The sequence below is a fragment of the Oenanthe melanoleuca genome, chromosome 5, assembly GCF_029582105.1.
Source record: "Oenanthe melanoleuca isolate GR-GAL-2019-014 chromosome 5, OMel1.0, whole genome shotgun sequence".
Classification (NCBI taxonomy): domain Eukaryota; kingdom Metazoa; phylum Chordata; class Aves; order Passeriformes; family Muscicapidae; genus Oenanthe; species Oenanthe melanoleuca.
In genome coordinates, this window is record NC_079339.1 from 5654555 (window position 1) to 5679643 (window position 25089).

The 25089-nt window shown below is 40.1% G+C and overlaps 1 protein-coding gene across 1 annotated transcript; it reads right to left on the minus strand.

Annotated features, from left to right (window-relative positions):
- On the minus strand, positions 1–24813 carry SLC6A5 (solute carrier family 6 member 5). Its single transcript, XM_056492781.1, has 14 exons — positions 24774–24813; positions 23373–23504; positions 22953–23126; positions 22120–22261; positions 21563–21695; positions 19251–19385; positions 18707–18810; positions 16352–16476; positions 13176–13288; positions 12768–12899; positions 11667–11766; positions 5332–5432; positions 2397–2564; positions 1–156 (listed from the first exon to the last, which is right to left on the minus strand). Exons 1-14 carry the CDS (start codon positions 24796–24798, stop codon positions 1–3), a joined length of 1740 nt encoding a protein of 579 aa, XP_056348756.1. The 5' UTR covers positions 24799–24813.
- Between the last annotated feature and the right edge of the window lie 276 nt (positions 24814–25089).

The following is a 25089-nucleotide window of genomic DNA, read 5'->3' on the forward strand; positions in this document are numbered from 1 at the left end:
TTAGCATTGTGTCCCCAGTTCCATATCCTTCACTGGCAGTTTAAGTCCCAAGGAGGAGGTTCCCAGTGGATCAATCATGTTCCTGTAGCGTTCACCGCGGTGCTTGGCCAGAAAGGGGCCCCAGTCAGGCTGTGGAGAGCACACCAGCTTGAGCCGCTGCCACGGGGAAGAGAAAAGAGACTCTTGTTCAGTGTCATGGAGCAGAATTACAGCGCAGGAGACGTGAGGATAGCCTCATTTGAGATTATTGATGATGGCCCAGCAATGCTCCACTGCTCAGTGTTTGTTTCGTACAAAGTTTTCAAGATTAATAGAGGATAAAGTGCCCAGATTTCAATTATGCATTCTCCCCTGCACCATGTGAGAGGAGCTCAGAACCACTGCTACAGGCTGTGATGCTCTCTTACTGAAGGACATGTGCCCATTGGTCTAAGCAGTGGGTAAGTGCATTAAAATAATTGGATTTTTATTTAGTATATTTCCCCAAAGTATACAAATTACAAAAAAAGTAGTACATCACTATGAAATATTTTAATTTTGAGGTGACAAAATGTTTTATTTCTATCTGTGGGAAAAAAGAAAGAGGAAAATGTCATCCTAGCAAACAATGAAAAATTCCTGATCTTTCCAGAGTTTTTTATTGAATGTATAATTTGATTGGTGCATTCACAGATAAAAAGGAAAGAAAACATCTTTTTCATGACTTTAGAGGGAACTATTATATGTTTATTATCTAATAAAGTGGATCAGACCTCTCTATCAGTTATTTTAATCTCTGCTTAATTACCAGTTTGCAATTTTTACCTCCCAAATCAACCATAATAATTTTATGCAGCCGACTCAACATTGAGGAAATATCAGACTACATTTGAAATATCTTCAGCAAAAGCACTTTCAAAACAGATCCAACTCTCGGGTGTTTCTTTGGGTGCACACCTGGAGAGGTAGTAAGGGAAGCACCCTATTTTTTGTGGCAATATGTATGCCAGTTCTACACACGAGAAGTTTTGAAGCAGAACTATTTGTGTCAGCAAGAGAAGCTTGTGATACAAGGAACAAGTAAATCTAATTCCACATTAGCTCATTTCCACTGGGGGCAGCTGACCCAGGCACTCCAGTCTGCTCTACAAAAGAGTTGGATGACCCTTTAGACAAGTGGCCTCATTGCCTATTGCTCGGATGTTCTCCCTAGGGCATCCCACCACTGTGAAAATTCCTCTCCTATGAAATTCCTTTGCTCTATGGGAAGCAGAGAAGCGTGGTCTTTTCCCTTAGGCATGTGTAGAGTGACATTGAGAGATCAAAAAGATTATACTATTTTAGTATATTTTCTCTCCTTTTCATTTTTGAAGTGAGAAACAGCCCCGTTGGGATTGGGAGGGAAGCTGAACTGCAAAAGCGGCTACAGAAAGGGGAGTGAGTGTCTGTTCATTCTGCCAAGGTGGGAGCAGCACAAGCAGCAGGCAGTGATGAGAAGGCAGAACTGAGAAAGCCTCAAAGACCTAAAATAAGTGCACTGAGCTTCTCCAGAAGACAGAGGCAAGGCAACAAAGGGAGGAAATGCTGACATTGCTGTACCACGCCCTGCCAGGACTGAGGAGCCAGCAGGATGGGAACAGCCAGGGAAAGGGGGGGTGACAGGCAGGGACAGGACACAGGGATGGGAAGAAGTAGGTGACCACCACATTTCTGAAGCAGTGGGGGGAAGTGTCAGGAATCCAATTAGCAAAATAAACAAAAAGAAGCTTAAATTAAAAATAAATTGCTGACTGGTATTATTTTAAGCCCAGATGCCAGAAAGGATCAGCTACTTCAAGAAGAATAGAGATGAATGGTGAAAGCAAAGATTGCCAGCTGGATTTTATAATGAGTAGCTTGAGATGCATGAAAAGCCTTCCTGCTCTACATCTTATTCCAGGACTTGAGCAAGTGGCACAACCTCATGGAGCACAACCTGGATGACTCCAGTACCCAACAACCCCTCTCTTTGCAGGCAGACAATTCCTGATTGACCTCTCCTAGTGCTGATTGTCAGGCTCCCTGGGCACGATACACCCCAGCAGCTGAGGCTTCCTGTGGCTATATGCTGCTTTTGCAAGAAGGGCCAACAAATCTAGGACAATTTTCTTCCAAGAAAGCTGTACAAAACCTCATTAAATTTGTCTAGATCTCATAAAACAAACTGCTCCACAATTTGAGACCATGATTTTTGAGAAACTAGGAATAGAAGGTCTACATTTTAAATCAACTGAGCAACTCTTTGCAACACAAGAACTAGTTTACCAGAAAGTAATCTGGGCGGTATTCGACATTCAATATCACAAAAATCAATGTAAAATAAAAAAACCAGTCTCCTGTGGCCATATTTTCAAACAGTAAAAAGACAGAAGAATTACCTCAATAAATTTGCCTGGCGCTAGATGCATTTTTATCACAAACATAACTGGGATCCAGATGACTGAGCAGGCCAGCATCAGCCACCCGAGCACCATGGACCAGCCTGGGTAGTGGTAAGCTCCGTAAGTCATGGGTTCCCACTGGTAAAAACTGAAGCAGAGAATAAACTGGGAAAGAAAGGAAAACAAATATGTTTGAGTAAGCAAAACAAGCTTGCTATGCAACAAATGGTGGGTATCCACACACAGAATTGGTGTATATGGAATACAGATAAAAGCACACACACCTAAGGTAGGGTTCTGCCACAAGCTCTAATAAATGGGTCAGAGCCTGAATCTAATGAGTTTCAAGGAAATCTTGCAAAATCAGACAAAAATCCTTGTATTTGTGCCAGAATAATTGAAATTAGAATCTTGTCCCTGGAGTAACATGCTTTATTACATGGTCTATTGGCAGTTTTACCTAATGTGATTATGCTAAGTTCTCCATTTCACTTCCTGTATGAACAGCGATACATCTGCTTCCATTTGTGCATAATTCAGTAACTTTTGGAAAATGCCTGTGCTTGCAATAATTGCATACAGAAGATTTATAGAAGTATAACTGGGCGAAAACATGTATAAAAATGATCAGCGTTAGTTCCAGAGATGTGGAGTCTAATGAAATTCTAATATTAAGCTATCCAAATGTATCAAATATTAGCTTTACAGAGGCAATAATAGAAAATAATTCATTGCTTGGTTTCGCTTTTTCTGATTCCATTGCATAAAAATTGAATTATGACTGATCAGTGTCAATTTATTTCTCACTGTAAGTTCACTAAATATTGCATTTGGAGAGAACAACAACAGAATATGCAAGTTTAGAGAGTAAACATGGTCAGTTCAAATTTGTTGTCCTTAACAAACGACATAATTTCCTATTCCATGGTTGTGATTACTGGCAGTAGCTACGAGCACAAGTCTGATTAGTAAAAGATCTGACCAATTTGCAAAAAGGCCTTACACTTCCCTTCAGATGTGTAAAATAGGGTTAAAGGCAGCATCTTGAAAATAACCACTGAAAAAAAAAGAGCTAAAAAATCCTATGTGCACATGCCTCCATTTTTATCAAGGTCCCCAAAAGAAGACAAATGCCATTGATGTCATCCTAACACTATTAACTGGACTATGTCTTCAAACTTTTTAAAAGTGATTTGCAAACTATAGGTGTACATTGTCACAGTCAAACAACAGGTAATCAAGATAGATCTACCTGGTTTTCGCACAGAGCAGCACTGTAGTGCAGTGAAGACAACTGATAAAGAAAATCTATGCGAGAAAAGTAGACTACCTTCATTTTACCCATTGGAGAAATCATTCTCACAGTAGAAAATTTAATTTCTTCACAACTCAAGATTTTGTTGAGCTCACCAAAACTCACTGGTCCCTTTGTATAGTCATTCCTGTCCATGAAAACTAAATCTTTTCCATTTTTCAGAAAAGAAAGTCCTCATTTGGAATTAACAATACTGAAAATAAGTTATTAACTTCATCCAGTGCCTTTTTCTTCCCCCTCCAGGAATTAAAAGATTTGCCAATGCTTACACTGCACTAAAGAGCAGCACACACAGGAACTTCCCAGCACATGAGCTGAAATACAGCTTCTCTGGAATGAGCAGCTGCAAAGGGCAAGAGAGTCACTGCTTTGCTTCTGCACCCGCCAGCTGAGCTCATACTCACTTGTTTCAAAATGTGTGTCTTTTTAGAGACACCCTAGAAGTGTCCAAGGCCAGGCTGGATGGGGCCCTGAACAACCTGGGACAGTGGGAGGTGTCCCTGCCCATGGCAGAGGGGGTGGAATGAGATGAGCTTTAAGGTTCCTTCCAACCCCAACCATCCTATGACTGAGTGACTGATAGGAACTATTTAGCCCTGCTGTGAAATGATGAGCATTTAAAACTCTACACTAATGCAGAGTATTGCTGCACCTGTGGCTCAGGCTTGTGGACTTCAAAGTGGAAGTACGTGCTCTCAGAAATACTGGTGAAAGAAGGCTCAGTTGTTTTGCACTGATTTGTCAAGCCGAAAGCTTTTGAAATGGCTGAAATAATTATTTCATTATTGTGTCAAGAAAAATGATATGTGATTGCAGATTGCATCTGCACTTGGTTTGAAATGCAAAGGAAGTACTGTGTTAGAAACTTAGATGGCAAATTTAGATTTGGTGCCCGGGACTTAAAAAACTTCCATAGCAGTGGTGAATGTGACATTTCTTGATTCAAGAGAGACCTAAATATGAAGCAAATACTAACAGAATTTGAAGGGAGGTGTCGAGGAGGAAATGAAAGTGGAAGAGAAATAGGAAGAACAACCAAATCCCCCAACCCGCTGTTTTACATCCCGGGGCGCCCCGTCCCCCGGGTCGCAGCCGCTGTGCAGCAGCGCCACCTGCCGGGCCGCGGGGGAAGGGCGGGCCCGAGCCTCCTCCCTCCTCTTCTCACCCTGCTTACACCTCAACCTTTTCCACTTACGTCAGCTTCTGTGTCAATAAAATATTTGGGTGTTTGTTTTTTTTTTTCCATAGCTCAATCTGACAGCACACAGGAGGATCTTGTCTTTTCTTTTCCCTGTGCATACATAAAAATCACACATACACACACGTGTATACAAATATATTTACACAATAACCCATAATGCTGCCGTGAAATAGTGTGCCATAGCAGCATTTAACATGGCCAGGGAACGGCCACTGTTTTCCTGGTAGACTCACCATCCGTCTCCACCAAAACCAGCATTACTTACACTGTTTCTACTACATACCCATGGCAAGAATACATGCACTATCTTTAAGAATCTGCATCCAACTTCTAACACCCGGAAACATCATGAATAATGAATAATGAACAAACAACAACAAAACTCTTTGGAGAATGCATTAAATTTTTTTGCTTACTGTTAAAATAGTTGGGGTCACAAATGCCCAACAGACTCTCCAGAATTTACTTGGCTGAAATCCAATCATCATTTCTATATCTTCACAAAATCTTTGCAATCCTGTAAATAGCAAATGGAAAAACAATTAGGTGTGAAAGAAATCAGCTGCATTCTGGAACAGACTTCTGGTGCCCTCCCTTGTGTCTAACTACGAAAACAAACTCCAACTTTTTGTTTGAAACCTTCCTTGGAGGATCTAACTACACTATAAAATTGGGACTAATATGGTAGGAATAATTCCAATAAAATATTTCCTTCTTAAGAATTAAAGCAGTTGAGTTTTTACATTGAGATTAGGTGTTTAGTATGTTTTGTGTCAAAGCATTTATAGTATGTACCAGGTAGATGCAATTATTTTTCTATTTGATTTACTTCCCTCTGAAGATCAGCCTTTTTAGTATCTATATGCCTGCTTCAACACAGGCAATATTCCAGCTTCTCTATACCTGCTACATGACTGGATGATAGCTGTACCCCTTAGCACTGAAACTGGTAATGTCCTGTTCTTTTTCACCTGCTCCATAAGTGATATTTAAAATTCCTAAAGAGCACCTGTAAATATTTTAAATTATATTCAATGTTGTCTGAACAAAAAGACCAACTGATATGTTAGTTCTTCAGATTATTGTATTGATTGCATCTATAAAGTTACTTGAGTTAATAAAACATGCAAGATTGGAAAATCATATTTCAGCTACTCTGCAGCTCCTCCTGGGCCAGGCCATGTGACAGGAAAAGACCTGTTGGTCAGGAGCTGCTATTCCCTGGTGGTTATTAGTAAGTTAGCTATTAGGAATTTAACCAAAAGTTAACAAAAAACCCCAAAACTAAAATTTATTCCAACTTTCCTAATTGTAGTAAGAAGAGAGAGGTCTGAGCTCATCTGCCACACAAATGTTAAAAATTTTGGCCAATTTTATCTAAATTTTGCAAAGCATTATTCTGCAGTATTTTGTCTAATTTGCATGATGTAGGGTAAGCTTAAATACTAGAGAAAAGGCATTCAGTAAGGGAAGAAATGCTTGTAACAAAGTAATAAACTACTTAATTTCTTATTGTATAGAGTCAGCTGCTGAGTGTAGGAAGGGATAATCCACAGGCTTGATCCACCTAATTTGGAAGTCTTTCTGTTGATATTAAGGAAAAATAAATCTATCCACCTGATTGTTCTAAGAATTAAGAAGGTAAAAAAATAGGATTGGTTCATCATCCAGTGCCTTCTGATGCAGCTTGAAGAAAGCAGCAGGGCTGGGTGGTGTTTGGCAGCCCTTAAAAGCCAGCTCAGGGGGTAAGCACACAGTAACTCAGCTCAGGCAGATAACATGTGAGAAAAAAGCTAAAGAAACCGTTATGATAAGGAACAAGAAGAAAAGTACAGAAATTTAACAGGAAAATGGGACTGCACTCTATTTAAGGGAGGGGAAAAATTAAAACCAGCAGTGGATATAAGCTCAGAAAACTGAATCAAGGCTGCTCAGAAAACTGAATCAAGGCTACTCAGAACTTACTTTTCTGTAATTTCTTTCCCTCTTTTTCTCTTTTACTGACTACCACAAATATTCTTCTTCAGAAAGCCTCTTCTCTGTAAAATACGTGTAATTTTTGTGTCCCATGGAGTCGCTGTACTTCAGCAACAGTCTGACAAATTGGATCCTTCTGTATTTTGTAACAGAAGTTTGTATGTGAGGACAAAATGTAACCTCCAATGTCATCATGTGATGGACCCAAAAGGAGATTTTTGATGCAATTGAAAGATTTGCCCCTGTGTTTTATTTACCTGCAGCACCTGCAGTGAGTGTGAGGGAAATGCTCATACAGCAGCCATCCCTGTGCTGTACTGGGAACAAAGCTGGTCTTAAACTAATTGCAGTAGCACAAGGTACAGGCTGATGAGCATTTCCCAAAAGTTTAAATCTTATTTAAAGTGTTTACTTTAGCCACACTTGCCGCTGCAAAGAAGAGATGCCTAATTGGATAATTAACAGGGATTTCTGCCTCTAAAATTCATGCTAGCTTCATGTACAGTTCCACAGATTTATTTGAAACTCCAATTAAAAAAAAAAAAATTCCTTCTTGGAACTGAGATATTCAGAGTAAGGCACTCTTAAATATTAGCAATTCAGGAGTCAAATGTATGTATTCAAATGTATGTAAACAGATAGGAGGATTACACATTACTTCTGTCTTTCCAGTGAAAGTTCCACAGAAAAAAATCAAAGGATAATTTAGTTAACAGAACACCAATTATCTTTTTTTCGGGTGTTAGTAAATCTGGTCTCCCTCTCAGATCAGTCAGCCTGCTGAAATAAACAACACATGATATTCCATATCTGATTTTTCCCTCTCTAAAGTACAATGATGATTCATAAGTGCTAAGATATAAAATCTGTTAAAAAGAAAACTGCAGACCTAGCCAAGAGACTACTTCACTGTTCTACAGGTAAAATGTTCAAAATTAATAATGCTTTTTAGAAATACACAGCAGCAGTTTCCACTCACTCTGACAATAAACCTTCCCGAAAACAAATTGTCAAAAAACAGATCTGGAAGGAGCATGAACAAAGTTACGAGCATGTATTTTCAGTTTCCAGCAGTGTTTCACTCAAACACAGGGATTTTTGTCTTTAGCTTCATGGTACAAAATGCAACAGTGGTAATTATGTTGATGATTAAATTAATATCCCCCCCTCTAAGCTGTTCTTTACTAATCCTTCATCATAAATTAAGGAATAAACAACTGGAGATTAAACCAGCCTGTAAAATAAAAAGGTGCATTTGATTGGATTATAGAAACAGACTCTACTGAAAAATAAGTGATTACAGGGAAACAACTACGTGTATTTCTTTTTAATTTAAAAATCTCAACAAGCTCAGCAAGCAGGACATGTAACAAGAACTAAAGACAAATTTATTTCATCATAAAAGCACCTGCCACTGTTGTGCCAACCTGCTTGACATGAAGAGTACAAGTACACAGAGAAAGATGTCAGTGGAGTGTAAAACAGCAGTTGTCAGACCTTGAAAATATATTATGCCAATTTTAAGCACTGCTTGAAGGAATATAAGCCAAGCAGCAGCTTTGCTTATATTTACAGCTCACAAATCACAAATGCATTTCTGTGAACAGTCCTTACAAAAGCAGCTTTAGCACAGTAAAAGTAGCTCTCATACATTAGTCGAGCAGGTAATGATTTTAATGTAAGTTTTTCATTTTTCATTTAAAAGAAAGGAAGTTCCTTAGTCTAGCAAATGGTTAATTCCAGGGAACAGTCTTTGAAATAGATTATAGCAAAGGCTTTACCAAAATCTCTTGATGACCAATCAGCTGTATAGAAAGCATAAAAAGAATGATTGGGAATTTGTCAAACCTTTTCCACCTCTGATTACACTAAAGTAATATCTCACTAAAAAACTTTCTCCTCTATCCAGGTCCTTCCTTTGCAGAGCTATTATTATTTCTGCATTACTTTATGTTTTTCATAACTGTTAGCATGTACTGGAATTGCTGGGCAAAGCAAACACCTGCCAGAGCAGTTTTTTCTTCCAAACCTAATAAAATGTCATTCCACAAAGGCTGGTTTGCAGTTCTTCTGCCACACAGTGTTCAGAGGAGGAACAGAGCCAGTTCTTGCTCCCTATTTACCTTCATACTTATTTAAAATAATGCAGAGAAAAGAAATTTTACAGATTTAAGTAGTTTTAAAAATATTAAAAATATTAAAAATATTTTAAACACAGAATTTTTCTCTTTCACACTAATGGCAACGGCTTTAAAGGGGGAAATCTTTGGCACAGACTAGGTGATGCTGTTGATGCTGGTGGCCAGGAAGAGTGAAAACATCTAGTACAGCATGGTTCAGGCATGCTGTCAGTATAGTGAGGAGGAGAAAGAAGGCAAAAAAGTCCTCAGAAAACCCTTAAAATGTTTTTAAGCTTCCCCACTCATCACCTCCTATAAAAGTGTATTGATTTTAGAGAAGCTGGGTTTCATTTCACTTCCAAACCAACTCTAATTGAATTATTTACATTCCAGGGACATAAAAAATAGCCAAGAATTTTGTTCAACCAAAACATGACTGGCCTAAATCAACTTTTCTCTCTGTATTTTGAACTTTTCTATTATATTCTGTAACATTTACTCACCATGTCATGTCTGGATTAGCCGCCAATCCCTCAGGAATATTCACTGAATTGGATGCCAGTGGACATTAAAACACACCTTTGTATTTCCATGAAATTAAAGAAAACAATGAAGTGCTTATTCCCTGTCCTGTCTCTAACATTTATTTCTGAAGCAAGGGTACCAAATTCTCCATTATTTGAACCCTGTGCTGTATTTTATAGCATGATGTTACAGAGTGGACTCCACAATACAGGCAGATACAAGTACTCAGTGAAAAGGGCCAGAACCCAAAGCCAGTGGCTACACAAGCAGCTTCAGCAGAACATCTTGGATTTTTATGCCTAGCTGATTAAACTATGTAATTCATTCCTATCCACAGCAATAGCAGAAACAGCCTTACAATCCAGGCATAAATTAATTATGGCATATTTGGAAGATCTTCACATTTCCAAGAATCAGTCTCCTGAAAACACTGGGCAAGTTTGGGAGCACATCAGCAGCTGGTATCAGTTGTTGTAACTACAGCAGCTTTCTGGTAATTGCACTGTTTTATACTAACTGAGGATCTTCCTCACTATTTAGTGTACATCAGCATGGATCAATATAACTAGTGTTACCACTGTGGATAATTAATTGTGCTGAGTAGCTGTATAGTCTTGAGTCCATATTATGGACAAATAGGAAGAAGGGAAGGTTGGAGGTCTATGTGGAAAAAAAAACTTCAAAAGTTGTTAAATGCTGTGCTGGGTTTGCAGGGACAGGTTTTGGTAGCAACAGGGCTACAGGGGTGGCTTCTGTGAGAAGCTTTAAAAGCTTCCCCTGTGTCTGGCAGAGGCAATCCCTGGAGGCTCCAGGATGGACGCACCTCTGGCCAAACCTGAGCCAATCAGGAATGATAGCAACATCTCTGAAAACAGATTTTAAAAGGACAAAAAAAAAAAAAAAAAAGTTATTGCACAGGTGTTATTTCAGCAGTGAAGAAAGGGTGAGAATAAGTGAGGGGAACAGCCCTGCAGACACCCAGGCCAGGGCAGAAGGAGGGGCAGGAGGTGCTCCAGGCACTGGAGCTGAGATTCCCCTGCAGCCCCTGGTGAGGCAGCTGTGTCCCTGCAGCACCCGGAGGGCACAGGGATGCACAGATCCACCTGCAGCCCAGGGAGGGACCCACACCAGGGCAGGAGGATTCCCAAAGGAAGTTGTGAACCTGTGGGAAGCCCATGCTGGAACAGGGTCCTGGCAGGGAGCTGCAGATCCAAGGAGAGAGGAGCTCACACTGGAGAAGGTGTCTTGGCAGGATTTGTGACCCTGTGAGGGACTCTCACTGAAGCAGGCTGTTGTTGAAGGACTGCACCCTGTAGAAGAGTGGCCCAAGTTACAGGCGTTCATGGACTACTGTTGCTCATGAAATGGACTCATATTAGAGAGGTTCATGGAGAGTTGTCTCCCATGGGAATGACCCCGCACTGGAGCAGGGGAAGGACTCCTCTCCTGAGCAGCAGCAGAACAGCCTGTGATGAGCTGACCATAACTCCCATTCCCCATCTCCCTGCTCTTCTGTGGGGAGGAGATAAAGCTGGGAAGGAGGGAGGAGTGAGGTTAAAGTGTTCTTAAGATTCATTTTTATCTCATTATCCTGCTCTGTTTTTCTTAACAATAAATGCAATTAATATCCCCAAAATGATTCTGTTTTGCCCATGACAGTATTGGTTGAATGATCTGTCTCAGTCTTATCTCAGCCCATGAACATTTGTTACATTTTCTCTCCCCTGTCCAGTGGCAGAAAGCAGTGACAGACCAGCTCTGGTGGGTGCCTGGCATCCAGCCAGTGTCACCCATTCAAATGAAAAGATACCTCTATTGGCTCAGGAGATTTCTGTCCCTAAAACTGTGGAAGCACAAAAGCACCCCTGGAAAAGCATCACCAAATGTTTGGTCTATTCTCATACTCATATCTTTGACCTGTTAGTGGAAAATGACTTGACACTGTACAAAAGTCTTTTGAATGCATTCATTTAAAGGTATCCTGAAGTCCTTTCATGCTTTGTCCAAAATAAGAGAAATTCGAGGCATTTTATTACAAAGAAAAATTATTCATTTCCTTAAGAATTTCAGTTTATCATTTGCTAAATTGTTGCTTTGACATAGGATGTCCAATGACAATATTTTCTTACCATAGATATAGGAAACTCCCACAAGCTCAAAGATGGCAATAATGACAAGAGAGTAAGAGGCTGCATAAGTGTCCACAAGCTGTAACATATACATTCCACCCTAAGGAAAAAAAGATAAAAGATGACTCTTGGCATTGAGGCAGGCAGACTGGAGAGGAACAAGACTCGAGGAAGCATTCAAACATCAACTAGACACAGGCTCATGCTTGCTTCTAGCTTCTATTCCTTCTAGCTGAATGAATACAACAAGGAAAAAGCAGAGGGTATACCTGATTTTGCTAGCTGGGACAGCTTTGGAAGACTTTGAATTCAGTCCTTTAAGATTAAGGATTGAGCTGTGATCAGGCCTTCCAGCTGCAGTGTCTCAAATCACAGAATACTATGTCAAAAGCAAAATCACCATTAAAAGCAAAACTACCATAATAATGAGTCCAGTGCAACTGTTTGGAAAGGATTTAATATTCTGTCTCCATGATGGAGTTAAGCAGCATAATTAAAGTGAATAAAGGACCGAATTCTTCCTGGGCTTTAAAACAGCAAAGTTGGGCTAGTAGGTGATGAGGTAAGGGGGAAAAGAAATATTTATATACCATTCAAAACAGGATTTTTTTATTTATTTGTAGAATGGTTGGGTTGGTGGAAAGCTTAAAGGTTATTTCATTCCAACTCCCCTGCCATGGACAGGGACACCTCACGCTATCCAAGCCCCATCCAACCTGGCCTTGGGCAATTCCAGGGATGGGGCAAGGATAGTTTCTCTGGACATCCTGTGCCAGGGCCCCACCACCCTGACAGGCAAGAATTTCTTCCTACCCTGTCAGTGTGGGTTGAATACTCAACTTATATTACTATTTTGAGATGTTTGGCTAGAGAAGATTTTAAAGGTCTGATTCTCAGAAAGATTTGAACAGCAAAGTCTTTTAAGAATATCTCAGTCAGAACATCCTTTTATTTTTTTTTTAATAAAGCTTTCAGACACACAGTGTGTCACATGTGGCAGAATTCAGCTAAACCTTTTGCAGCTTGTGCAGGAGGAAAGCAGTCACCAGAGGGGGCTGAGGAACAGACAGTGACAGTGATGCTCAAAGCCAGTGCCATTACCTGAGTGATCATAGGAAATCCCATGATGAAGAAGGACACGCAGCACCCAAGAGTGAACAGTGCCTTGTGTGTGCGTAAGTACTTGGGGAATTCATCTGACACAGAGGTCACAATAGTCTCAATGGTGGCAAACTGAAAAACAAAAAAAAAAGGGTTCATTTCTGTGTACACAAAGTGGTCCAACTGGATATAAAACAATGTAAAGGAGTATTTTGAGTCCTAGGTGTTAAATGCTCAGATGGCAGCACCAAAACTCTGTTCAAAATGATTTTAGCATTGATGGCCTTACTTCATTCCTTTTTTTCATGACTCACTGCCCACATGTGAAATGGCAATCAATTGCATGGTACTCCAAACAAATAAATAGGAAAATCAAAAGGAAAAGAATGGGACACAAAAGCAGTTTACCATCGTGTCTAATCCAAGAGTTAGAAGCATCAAAAAGAATATTATAGCCCAGAAAGGAGAGAGGGGCAGCCTAGTTAAGGCTTCTGGGTAAACCACAAAAGCAATCCCAGGACCTAGAAATTAGAAAAAAAAAAAGGTTATCAGATTCAATTTTTCTTATTTACAGAAAAGCTTAAGCATTACAGAGTTTAGCCTTACCTGATTGATTTCTATTTACACTGTAAATTTCAAATCACTTATTTACTTCAACTTTCCAAGCAGAATGTGTATTCAACCAGTACACCAACACAGTGACCCAAATTTTTTAAAAACTAGCAAAAATTGCACACTGCAGCCATGTTTCTGTCCTGCTGTGATCAAATTCCTGCCACTTCCCTCCAATTAGCAACCCGTGGCAAGCATCCACACAACCTGAATGGAAACCCAAATACCCTTCTTCAATTCATTGCCACACTGTTAAAAGAGGACAGAATATAAAACATACCCAGACTTGATACCAAACAGAAGGTAATAACTACTGTGATTCTAAAAATATCCACAAGAAAAACTGAAATAATGCAGAGCACAAGAAATAAGGAGATGGAATCTTTTAAAGCCTAAACAGGGAATTTTCCTGAGTTTGTTTTGTTTTGTTTTGTTTTGTTTTGTTTTGTTTTGTTTTGTTTTGTTTTGTTTTGTTTTGTTTTGTTTTGTTTTGTTTTGTTTTGTTTTAATATATTGGGCTTTAATTTCTATTGACTGTAAAGAAAAAGTATTTTTATAAGTGCTTAGATCTGCCTGGGAGCAAAGGCTGCAGAGCTGTTGTGGCAACATTACAGCAGGTGGCACTTCTTCTCCATTTATCCCAGCTGAAGGGATGTCCACTTCAAGCACTCTGAGAGATGCTTCCTGCCAGGTGAGATACACATGAGAGCCAAGCAGTCCTCATGCCAAGAGAAGGGGCTCCCCAGTAACTCTGCCCTAGACATTTCTGCTTTGGATCATTGTACCCCAATTCCTCCAGCTGCACTTGCTGCTTGTGTTTAAGAGAGAACTGCTGCTTGCTCATGTACTGAGAAAAATACAGTTCCAGCAGCATAAAAATCATCTCCTTGGGCAACTTGTGAAGTGTATTTACAAACACCTCTTTAATCTCTTGATTAAAGATTTCTACTTGACTGTTGGAGATAAGGGCTTTGTTTAAACTTGCTGTCTGCATGTGGAAGTTTAATTAGGTCTCAGAATAATGAGTTCCCATTAATTACACTTTTAGAAAAGTTAAATTATAGAATATGAAAATGTACATTGGCCCCTCAAAACTCTCCTAGACAACACACACCTGGTAGCATCCAACCACAGGAAATAGTCACATTTCCAAGATTTGGTGGGTATGAATTTATAAAAGTGTACTGAAGCCAGAAAAACTCCAAGTACTTTATATGTCTTATAAAGTAAAATTACCTTGAACTTTTGTTTTAAAGTGTAACACTTTTCAACTACACTATGTTATTAATCAGAGAGCAGAACAAAAAAGAGATTGTGCTGTCTTTCCCTCCATGTTTTATTTGTTCATTAGATAAATGAGTTTTTCATGAAAAGAAAATTCTAAATGAAAAACCATACTATATTTTTCAGATTAACATTTTAGAAGAAAATAAGAAGGAAAAAAATGCAAAAACCCTTCTTATTTCCATTAACATTTCAAATCAAGGTTTTGAAAACTTGAAGGGGGATTATCTTTCATCATCATTTTGGCTTTCTTCTCCTTCACTGCAAAAAGAAATACAACTTTAGAATTAAAAAAAATAATCAGGCAATGAAGGGCTGGTTCTTCCCACCAGTTCTTGAGTTTGCTTTTTCACTTCAGTTATGCAATGCACTACCTCAGTCCGTAATTATCCTCAATCTTCACTCTCTTTCTATTGCAAATTCATCTTCCATTGGTTCACTAAATTTTTTCCCCCATGGAGAGCAGCAAAGCCTCACCCTCATGAAATAATTTTGCATGATCTGAATAGTCCTTTACGAATGCACTCACAGGGTTCCTACAACCTTTGGAACAGCCAAGAACAGAGAGCTCCAGCCTTGGACTAGTTGCTGACTCTAAGACCACCAGCAAGCACTCAGCAGAAAAGGGTTTTTGACCTTCTGTGCTGAATATTTCACCATCTCCAGAGAGAAGCACCAGCTGAACCAAGTGTTCCCTCCACCATGCCTGACAGTCATGTCTCTCATACCACCTCTCTGCATCTCTTTGCAGCTTCCACTGCAGCTCCACTCAAGCACAGCTTCTTTGGCTCTAACTCCTCACAAATAATTTTGGTGAGTTCAGTGTGGTTTAGATTTTGGGGATGCTTTTGTTATTTGCTCCAGAATGGAGGTAAAGTCTAAAATAAAAATATTAATGTTAACATTACTCCTAAAAACTCCTACAACTCCCTGACAGGAGGGTGCAGCCAGGTGGGAGTCGGTCTCTACTCCCAGACAACTGACAGGACAAGAGGACGTGGCTCAAGCTGTGCCAGGGAAGGTTCAGACTGGAAATCAGGAAGAATTTTTTCACTGAAAGGGAGGTGGTGGAGTCCTCATCCCTGGAGTTGTTCTAGCAATGACTGGCACTTACAGCTACGGTTTAAGTTGGCATAGGAGTGCTCAGCTCTACCAATTAAGACCTTTCAGATCCTCACTAATGACCATCTCTCTTCACTAACCAAGATGTTCTAATCAGTACTTCAGAAAAGTTTTTCTTTTCCATGGAGGCATCTCCTTGCTCCCCACAGTTCAGAAGACCAATCCACCCCTCACACCATATTTCTCCTACTCTCCTCTCATCCAGAACTCCCACCACCACAGATAATTTTTACCTTAAAGAGGATTTGAGAAACAGCAACAGAGACCAATGAGAAGGCAAATAATCCCTTAGACTACATGAAGGGACCATCACACCCATCAGTCATTTACATGAAGGGTTAAAATGAGACTCAATTTCCTTCCTTCTCTTATCAAACAAGTGATTAAGAGGCTTTAACTATAATATTGACTCCCAGGGTACCTTCTCCTGTACAGAAATGCCTACATGTGGTTTACTAATCCACACCAGTTTGAAGCTATCATTCAATAGCAATGTTATCATTAATAACAGAGCTGGAAGTGCTAGAGAGTGCCTGCCCAAGTAATGAAATGCCAATGAGCCCTACCTTGGTCTGCCACAGCTTCAATATTCACTTTGAGTTCATTTGCCATGAAGCCAATAACTGAGAAGATGACAAAGCCTGCAAATATACTTGTGGCACTGTTGGTACACGTGACTATCAATGTGTCCCTGCAAAGAAAGCACAAGAAGCCTGTTGGGATACACACAAGGAAGGTTTTGTATATGTATTTCAGGAGTTTCTCATGAGACCACATATCTTATGGGGATGCTGGTGAACACCTTTGTATATTCATCAGGTGCATTTGATGCTGATCAGAGAGCACAGAAGTCTCCACAGCACCACCAGGAATCAGCTCTGCAAGCTTCCATCACCTATGTGCTGTGTAGGAACCACAGGCCATGCAGAGGTGCAAGCACATCTGCTCTTGGCCTCTCTGAAGAAGAGAAGCAGTCATGGTGACATGATTTATAAGACATTTTTTAACTCTTTGCCTCATGAGGGCATCTGCTCTCCATATGAGTAATGGACTAACCACTGCTGTCCAGGTAAGATGATTTTTGTCTTATCCTTTTTTTGCTCATACACAAAATTCCAGAGTTAAGCTTTCTGTACATTGCAGAACTCACTCAAGCAACTTCCTGTCTGCAGAGGGAGGATTCCTTGGTACATTTTTTCATGGTTGTTCTTGTTAAGGGAATCTCAGGAAATCTATAGCTGAATATCTTACTATGCTGGATATGTCAAGACTTGACAGCAAACCAGCCCTCATGAGCCCCATCTGTAGTAATTACATTCTTTATAGGATTTTTTTTAAACAATATGCGTGTCCAGAGAACTTCCCCATAAACTACATGTCTTTAAAAAAACAGATGGCTCACTTTAAATGTTTGGGGTTTTTATGTTGGCTAGATTTGCTTATTCTTACTGGTCTGGGGTGGGTTTTTTTGGTCAGAAATTCAACTTGAAAAGCTGTCAAAGAACCTCACTGAGCTGGCAAACTTCTAGAATTTCCAACAAAGCATGTCTTAACAGGAATTATTTTGTTAATTCTTTGGGTATACAAAACAAAAAATGACAATGTAATGTTTGGAATCATTATGTGTTAACCTTCTCCCAAAACCTAGAGAGGTTTAAAATATTTCAGGTGTTCATTATGAAGCCAATTTATGTAAATTTACTGCAATTATAGGTTTTTTACTATGTTTAAAATTAATGTGTAACTGAAAAGTACAATTGCTGTATTAAAATGTAATGAATATAGAAGTTGAAAGAGAAAATAGTCATGCTTCATTTCAGTATCCAAGGTTGTGTTGTAAAATTAAAAATATTAGGAGTAACTAAGCTTATCTAATGATTTCAACTTCGGTCTCATGTATCCCTCCCTTACACAGGCAAAGCATGTATTTGGTATTAGAACTGTAATATTTTTATACTTCATTACTATGTATTCCCTTCAAAAATTTCATTAACATCTTTCAAACTCCGCAAAACATTGTTAAATTAATGCAGAAAGGTAGCATGACACTTCTTCCATTTTTCCCCTGTATTCTGATTGTAATTATTCATTTAAAAAGACAAAAAAAAGGGGGAAAAAAAGAAAAAGAAAAAAAAAAAGGCAAACTCAGGAATAGCATTTTTAAAAATAGGACCCAAAGGATTGCTGGGTGGGAGTTACTGTGTATGTAACACTGTTAATTTTCATCCATATTTTGGGATAATTTCATTAAATTACTTAATTACTTTAGAGCACTAGAAAATATTTTTGAAATTACTTTTTTGAAAAGAAAAGAGAAGAGAAGAGAAGAGAAGAGAAGAGAAGAGAAGAGAAGAGAAGAGAAGAGAAGAGAAGAGAAGAGAAGAGAAGAGAAGAGAAGAGAAGAGAAGAGAAGAGAAGAGAAGAGAGAAGAGAAGAGAAAAGAAAAGAAAAGAAAAGAAAAGAAAAGAAAAGAAAAGAAAAGAAAAGAAAAGAAAAGAAAAGAAAAGAAAAGAAAAGAAAAGAAAAGAAAAGAAAAGAAAAGAAAAGAAAAGAAAAGAAAAGAAAAGAAAAGAAAAAAGAAAAGAAAAGAAAAGAAAAGAGAAAAGAAAAGAAAAGAAAAGAAAAGAAAAGAAAAGAAAAGAAAAGAAAAGAAAAGAAAAGAAAAGAAAAGAAAAGAAAAGAAAAGAAAAGAAAAGAAAAGAAAAGAAAAGAAAAGAAAAGAAAAGAAAAGAAAAGAAAAGAAAAGAAAAGAAAAGAAAAGATATTTTAAAAAAAAGGCTGAAGGACAACAGAGGGGGAAAGAAGACAAGGAAAAAAAGACAAGAGATGGGGGTCTTACAAACCAGATTTCTGCAAGATGAAGGACAACTGTTTTTGGACAAATCTGTTTAATAAAACAGATGTATTTCACTCTTACACACCTGTAGCAGTTATTATGGAATTTGTTGTATGAAGAGAGGGTTATTAGACCTCCCCATGCTGCAGATAAGGAGAAGAAAATCTGAGTGGCAGCATCCTTCCAAACCTAAATAGGAAAGAAAATAGCATCAGCTTCAGGAAAGTGTTAGACCAATGGATGTCAATAGAATACTTAAAAGCAAAATCCTGCCATGAAATACATCAGGCTAATTTGATAAGGGGCACTGTTCTTGTTGAGCCCACATAAAATGACAATATGAACCTTGCTGTACATGGAAGACATGAATATAAAAACTATATTGTTTGATATGTATCAGTTCACATACATTCAGAAACAAAAAATGCAAATCAAGAGGGGAAACCTGCATCAGATACTGAAGTTTTATCTGCCAGTGACCCTAAATAATACTTTACCCCTGTAAGATGAAGAACAACTTTCCACAGATGACAACACCATCTCTGCACATGGAAAATGCTTGTGGCAGACCCCAAGAGATCTGTGTGATTTATTCACCCCAGCAGCTCTAAGTGCAATAGCAAACCCACCATAGCATCAATCAGCTTCTCCCACTTTGGTGTGATAAAATACCAGATCCCATCTCCAGCTCCAGGTAGAGTTACTCCTCTTACAAGAAGGATGATGAGAACTACGTAGGGGAATGTAGCTGTGAAGTACACAACCTGGACAGGGCAGAGAAAAGGTTACTGAACGGGCTGATTTGGATAAGAGAGAGGAGGAAGGGAGATGTAAGAGCCACTATTGCCTGAAGATAACTTAGTCTCAGAGACAGCAGTCAGAGGATAGACTAAGAAAACAACAAGGGTTATTTCCACAGAAATCTAAAATTATACAGCTCTTCCTGCTGCTGGAAACAAGAATAACATCAATAGCAACAGAGATAAGAGCTGGAATTCTAGACAGAGAAGGGAAGAGGGCTCCTCTCTCCATCTGGAGAGAAACAATAGGAATTTAAAGCTGAAGGAAAATAACACTTTTGATCATTGCCCAGAGTGAACTATCACACTTCAGTGGAAATGAAATGAGAAGCACCATTCAGTAACACATTTCTGTAGTTTTCTTCTATATATTTTCCATATTTAACTTAAAAAACAGCCTAAAGGATTTTTATTACTGTTTATACCTCTTATTAATTACATATCACCATGATCATAGTTATGGTCAAAATTCAAAAAAAAGAAAGTCTGAAATTATCTAGACAGACCTAAATCACCATGATGTCTAAATGCACAACAGTGGTTGTGTGTTTAATGTTTTAATAATTGTCTAGAACACAGCTCTTTCTGTGATCAGATCAAATAGTTGGATTATGGCCAGTTAAGCTTTACATTCAACACAAAATAATTTCAAGTATTTTTCACATTAACGTCTGGCTCCTAAACAAAACAGAATCATATCATAACACATTGTGGAATTATATCATAGAATATCATTATATCATAGAATGGTTTGGTTTGGAAGGCACCTGGAAGATCATCTCATTCCAACCCCTGCCGTGGGCAGGGACACCTTCCCTTAGACCAGGATGATCCAAACCCACCCCAACCTGGCCTTGAACACTCACAGGGATGAGGCAGCCACAACTCTGGGGAACCTGTGCCAGGGCCTCATAACCTTTGCAGAGGAGATTTTCTTCCTAATATCTAATCTAAACCCTGCCATCTGTCAGTTTGAAGCAATTTTTCCTTATCCTGTCCTTGTCCCAAGTCCCTCTCCAGCTCTCCTGTGGCCTCTTTAGGTAGTGGAAGGTGCTGGAAGATCTCCCTGGACCTTGCCATGGGGAACCCAGCTGAACTGCCTCAGCTCTCTCAGCTTCTCTCCATAGCAGAGGGGCTCCAGTCCTCTGAGCATCTTTGTGGCCTCCTCTGGACTCATTCCAAGAGATCTTTCTTGTGTTGTGGTCTCCAGAGCTGGACAGAGGACTCGAGGTGGCTTTTGAAACTGCTTTTCAAACTTTCCTTGTTGTTTCAAGAGGTGCCTCAAAAAGTTGCCCTGATGAACTTCTGTACAGTCAAAATACTGAACTAATCTCTACAAAAATACAGGACTTCTATCTCTGACACCAAGGAGTCAATAGTTTTCTGTCTGACATCAGCTTTAGTATTTTTCTTGGCCACTAAGGATCACTTAGAGAAATATCCATTGCCGCATTCAAACCCACATTATTATCCAGTCTCTTGCCTTTCATGAAGTATTTTTTTCCTATCCCAATAATGTAAGGGGGAAAAAATCTCAACCCTCCCCTGGCACTCTGACTCCCTGGATTTTCTGTTAACTGCCAAGTGACCTCCCAACAGATGAAGTCAGCTTCTAGAAGCAAAAGGATGGCTTGGGATTGGAACTCTGTGACCAGCTCTAGAAAATTCATGTCTCCATTTCCACTATCTTTATCCCAGGAAATACCTGTTGTTATGTTATGTTGCTCTCACACACATGCACACACACTGAGCTTTTTAAAAGTTTAGCTCTGATTTTAAAATGTGTTACTTAATTACATCACAATTTCCAGGATACCAGTGAAATGTGAGATGATTACAGGATTTTTATGAACACCACACACCACACAGAATAGGGAAAGCTGGAAAGTACCACTTGTGCCATCTCACTTCAGCTTAAGAGTTCATTTTAAATTTATTGAAGATTAGAGAAAAAAATCAAACAAAAATTGTTTCTGTTTTGGCTAGGAAGGAAAACACAGACAGGAAAAAGGCATTTCAATTAATATTTAGACATCTACTGAAAATATTTTCAGTAATTCATTCCTTAAATTAGGATGTGAGTCCCCAAAAACCAGCACCCTGCTTTCTTGTGAGTGTACAATCACAAATATTGTTCTTACTTTTCCTGATGACTTGATTCCTTTAGCAAGGGAGGCATAAACAATCACCCAAGCTAGGAAAAGAGATAGTGCCAAGGGCCATCTAATCTCACCAGGATATTCAATCCCTGCTGAAATCTTCAATACAAAGTACCTAAAAACAAGGAAGAAAAAAAAGAAATTTAAAAAAATTGGGGGAAAAAATTAATGACAACAACCACAGGCAGCAATTCCGTGCAAATTCCTTTTTTGTTCTGCTACAGTGTCCTCAGCAGTTTCTCTAGATGGTTCCAGTGATTCTCACCGTGTATTATTTTATTTATCCGCATTGCAGTAGTAGATAAAACTGCAGGGCATGGACCAACACCCCAGCTGTGTTAAGCACCACAGGAACAGAAGATAAGTAATCCAGTATTTGAATTCAGCTCTCATCATCCCTAAGAACAAAAATTTAGCATAATTTGCTGCCCTTTACTACCGTATTTCTGGTTTTCCAAGCCGTGATTTGTTGCCTGTTCCAGTGATTCAGACATAAAGAAAAGATCAACATAATTTCTCGAAACAAAGAAAGATCTTACTTGAAGTATTCTTCACTCCCACTGACAAATGTTTTGTTTCCTTCCCTGGTGAAGTTAACCATGGTTAGGTTTGGATAGGCACCCATACAGAAAGTAGAGTTCTTGATTTGTATTTTTGGGTGTTCGCCAATAATGCAGGAATCTAGAAAGAAATTAGGTGGGGGAACAGAAAAATAAAGTGTAGAGATTCTTATTCGTGGTTGTTGTAAAATGGCAAGAATGCATTAGATCACTCCTAATTAGTTGAACTTTTGTTCAGTTGCCAACATCTTTTCCAAAAGGTCGTTAACTAGGTGTACTTTTTCCGTTTTTTTGTCATTGCGTGTTTGGGGACATTTGCAGAAGAAACGGGTTTTGTTTTTATCATTAAAGAGGAGCTTTTCTAAAGACAAACAACTCATCTTTAGCAGACACAGACTGCCAGCTGTGGTATTTTGTTGCCTACACAAGAGTTTTCCTCCGGCAGGAGAAAAAAAAAAGAGAGGGAGAAAAAAGAGGGAAAAAATTTAAAAGCGGGGGGTGGGGGGGAGGAGAAAGGAGGAAAAGAAAGAAAAATCGGCAGTTTTTTACCATTTAATTTGACAAATCTAATTGATCCTTGATAAGGAAAAATTAATGTAGAGGGAAGTGCCCTTGGGATACAGATCACTTCAAAGTGGTGGAAGAGACCGTTCCCCAGTGCTGGGAACCTCTCCCGGCTGCAGTCATCTACAGTCTCCTCTGGCATCTCCCAGGGGCGCAGCTGAGCTGCAGAAAGCTCTGGAAAAACCACCACGGCCACAAATTTAAAAATAAAAATAGATAAATAAGAGCATAACCATGTCCCAGCTTACCTAGCAAAAGTTTGTTTTTATCTTTGCAGTCTGGCGTGTTCCAGGGATTGTTACAGGAAGCCCAGGGGAGCACGGGCACAAAGGAGGCGAAAAGGTAGAAAAGCGTGTAGCACAGAATAATATTGTAGTATATGGCTATCAGGACCGAAATGATCAGCATGGCGATGCCGCAGCCTGCGGACAGAGAGGGGGACAGGAGGAAAAGCCATTAATGCAGGCGGCGGCGGGAGCTGAGGGGCCCGGCGGCTGCAAAGCATCGGCATCCTCGGGAGCAGGGCCAGGGAAGGAGCAGAGCCGGGGCCGGGGACAGGCGGCCGAGCCCGCGGAGCGCCCGTGGCATGCGGCGAGCGGCTGAAGCCATGCAAGAGAGGTAGGGCAGGTCATGCTCCCCAAAAGCGGGCCGGCGCCTGCTCCGCTCACCTTGCAAGGCGGGGATGGCTTTCCAGACCGACACGGGGCCCTGACTAGCAAACTGCCCCAGGGAGACTTCCAGGAAGAAAATGGGGATCCCAGCTAGAGCCAACATCATCAAATAGGGGATGAGGAACGCACCTTGTGGGGCAGGGGGAGAGAAGAGAGAGCAACCTGAATCACCCCGTGATGCTTGGGACATCTTAGTCAAGACATTTTTCTATTAATTTTTTTTCGGTTTGATATGTATTCCCGGTGCCGCCAGCCTCGACGGGGCAGGAGGAAGTGGGGGGGAGGAAGATGGGTGTCATTCTACATTTCCAGCGTTTTCTACAGACACTAAATACTCATTATTGCTAAACGAGTATTTAACACTTCCCACATCGAAGTTTTCACGTGTAAAATGAAAAGAAAGAAAAATCTCACAATTTAAAAAGAGTTCTTTAAAATTGCCTCTTCCCTCACAGAAAACGGCTCTCACGGGGTCAACGTAACTGTTTTCTATTATCTATTATTTCTATTATTTCTATTATCACCACTATCAGCAGCACCATCTTCTGCCGAGAGCCCTTTGGAAGAGGGAAGGGGTTTACAGCAGCAAGGGTTTGAATCCAGTAACATCCACCGGTTCCCCGTTTCAGTAAGAGCCTCTGGTAAGAGAACGCATGCAAATAAAGTTCTTCTCCTTGTAAACTATTAACTGCATAGCCCCTCTTCCAACTTCTCCTCTATTCAACTGATCGACATACACTATTTCAAACGATTATTTTTCAATCGATCGTGGAGAGATTTAAAACGATTCCCCCAAACCTCATTAAATAACGGAATGTCTCGACTCGGGACCAAGCGTCCCCTCGTTAATCTCTCGACTCTAAAGTCCCTCTCTTTCCCCATCCCACCGATTGCAGATTCAGACCCGGCTGTGTGTAACTGAGCCGAGGGAGTGTTACGGAGCCCTGCCTCTGTGATCAACACGCCTCTTCATTTCCCTCCCTCTCCGGCCAGCACCAATTGCAGATGTTTTTAAGGAAAGTGCTACCTTTTAAGGAAACCTCGTCAGGGTTTTCCTGCTTTCAAAGGTGACCATCAAGAAAAACAAAATAAAACAAAACAAAACTAAAATCAATCAAACAAACCCCAAAGCCAAAAATAACACAAACAAAAAAAAAGCCCCCCAAAACCCAGGCAGATGTTTCACCGAGTGCCTTAAGATGCCCCCGCACCTCGGCTCGTACCGGGGCTGGCTGCCCGGCAGCAGGAAGCCTCCGACCCCCCTTCCCTCGTCTTTCTCCCTGCCAAGAAGGCAGGGACTGGCTCAGACCCGTACGGTACTGCAGGTAGAGAGACAGGAAAAAGCCATCATACCTCCCCCATTCTTAAAGGCCAGGTACGGGAACCTCCAGACATTGCCCAGCCCCACTGCATAACCCACCATGGAGAGGATGAAATCCAGCTTGCTAGACCAGTTCCCTCGGGCTTTATTTTCATCCCCCACATCGTCTTCCTAAAGGGGGGGGAAAAAGGAGGAAGAGGGGGGGAAGAGAGAGAGAAGGGAAACCAGCCACTTTAGCAAACAAGCACTGCGGTGCTGCCGGCTCCACCGGAGGGAGACCCTTCAGCCCCCGCCGCCGCTGCCAGGCCTTTCCTCTATTTAAAAAACAAACGAAACAAAAAACAAACAACCCCCCGCAAAAAGACAAATCAAGAAACAAAGCAAAGCAAACCA

Bases quoted from the DNA above. Each gene is read 5' to 3' on its own strand.
- SLC6A5 (XM_056492781.1), bottom strand. From the start codon at position 24,798: ATGGTGGGTTATGCAGTGGGGCTGG. The intron at 23,505-24,773 runs GCAATGTCTGGA...CTGCCCCACAAG, and splicing joins GGGTTATGCAGTGGGGCTGG to GTGCGTTCCTCATCCCCTAT. The intron at 18,811-19,250 runs GTGGGTTTGCTA...TTTCCTATTTAG, and splicing joins AGAAGCTGATTGATGCTATG to GTTTGGAAGGATGCTGCCAC.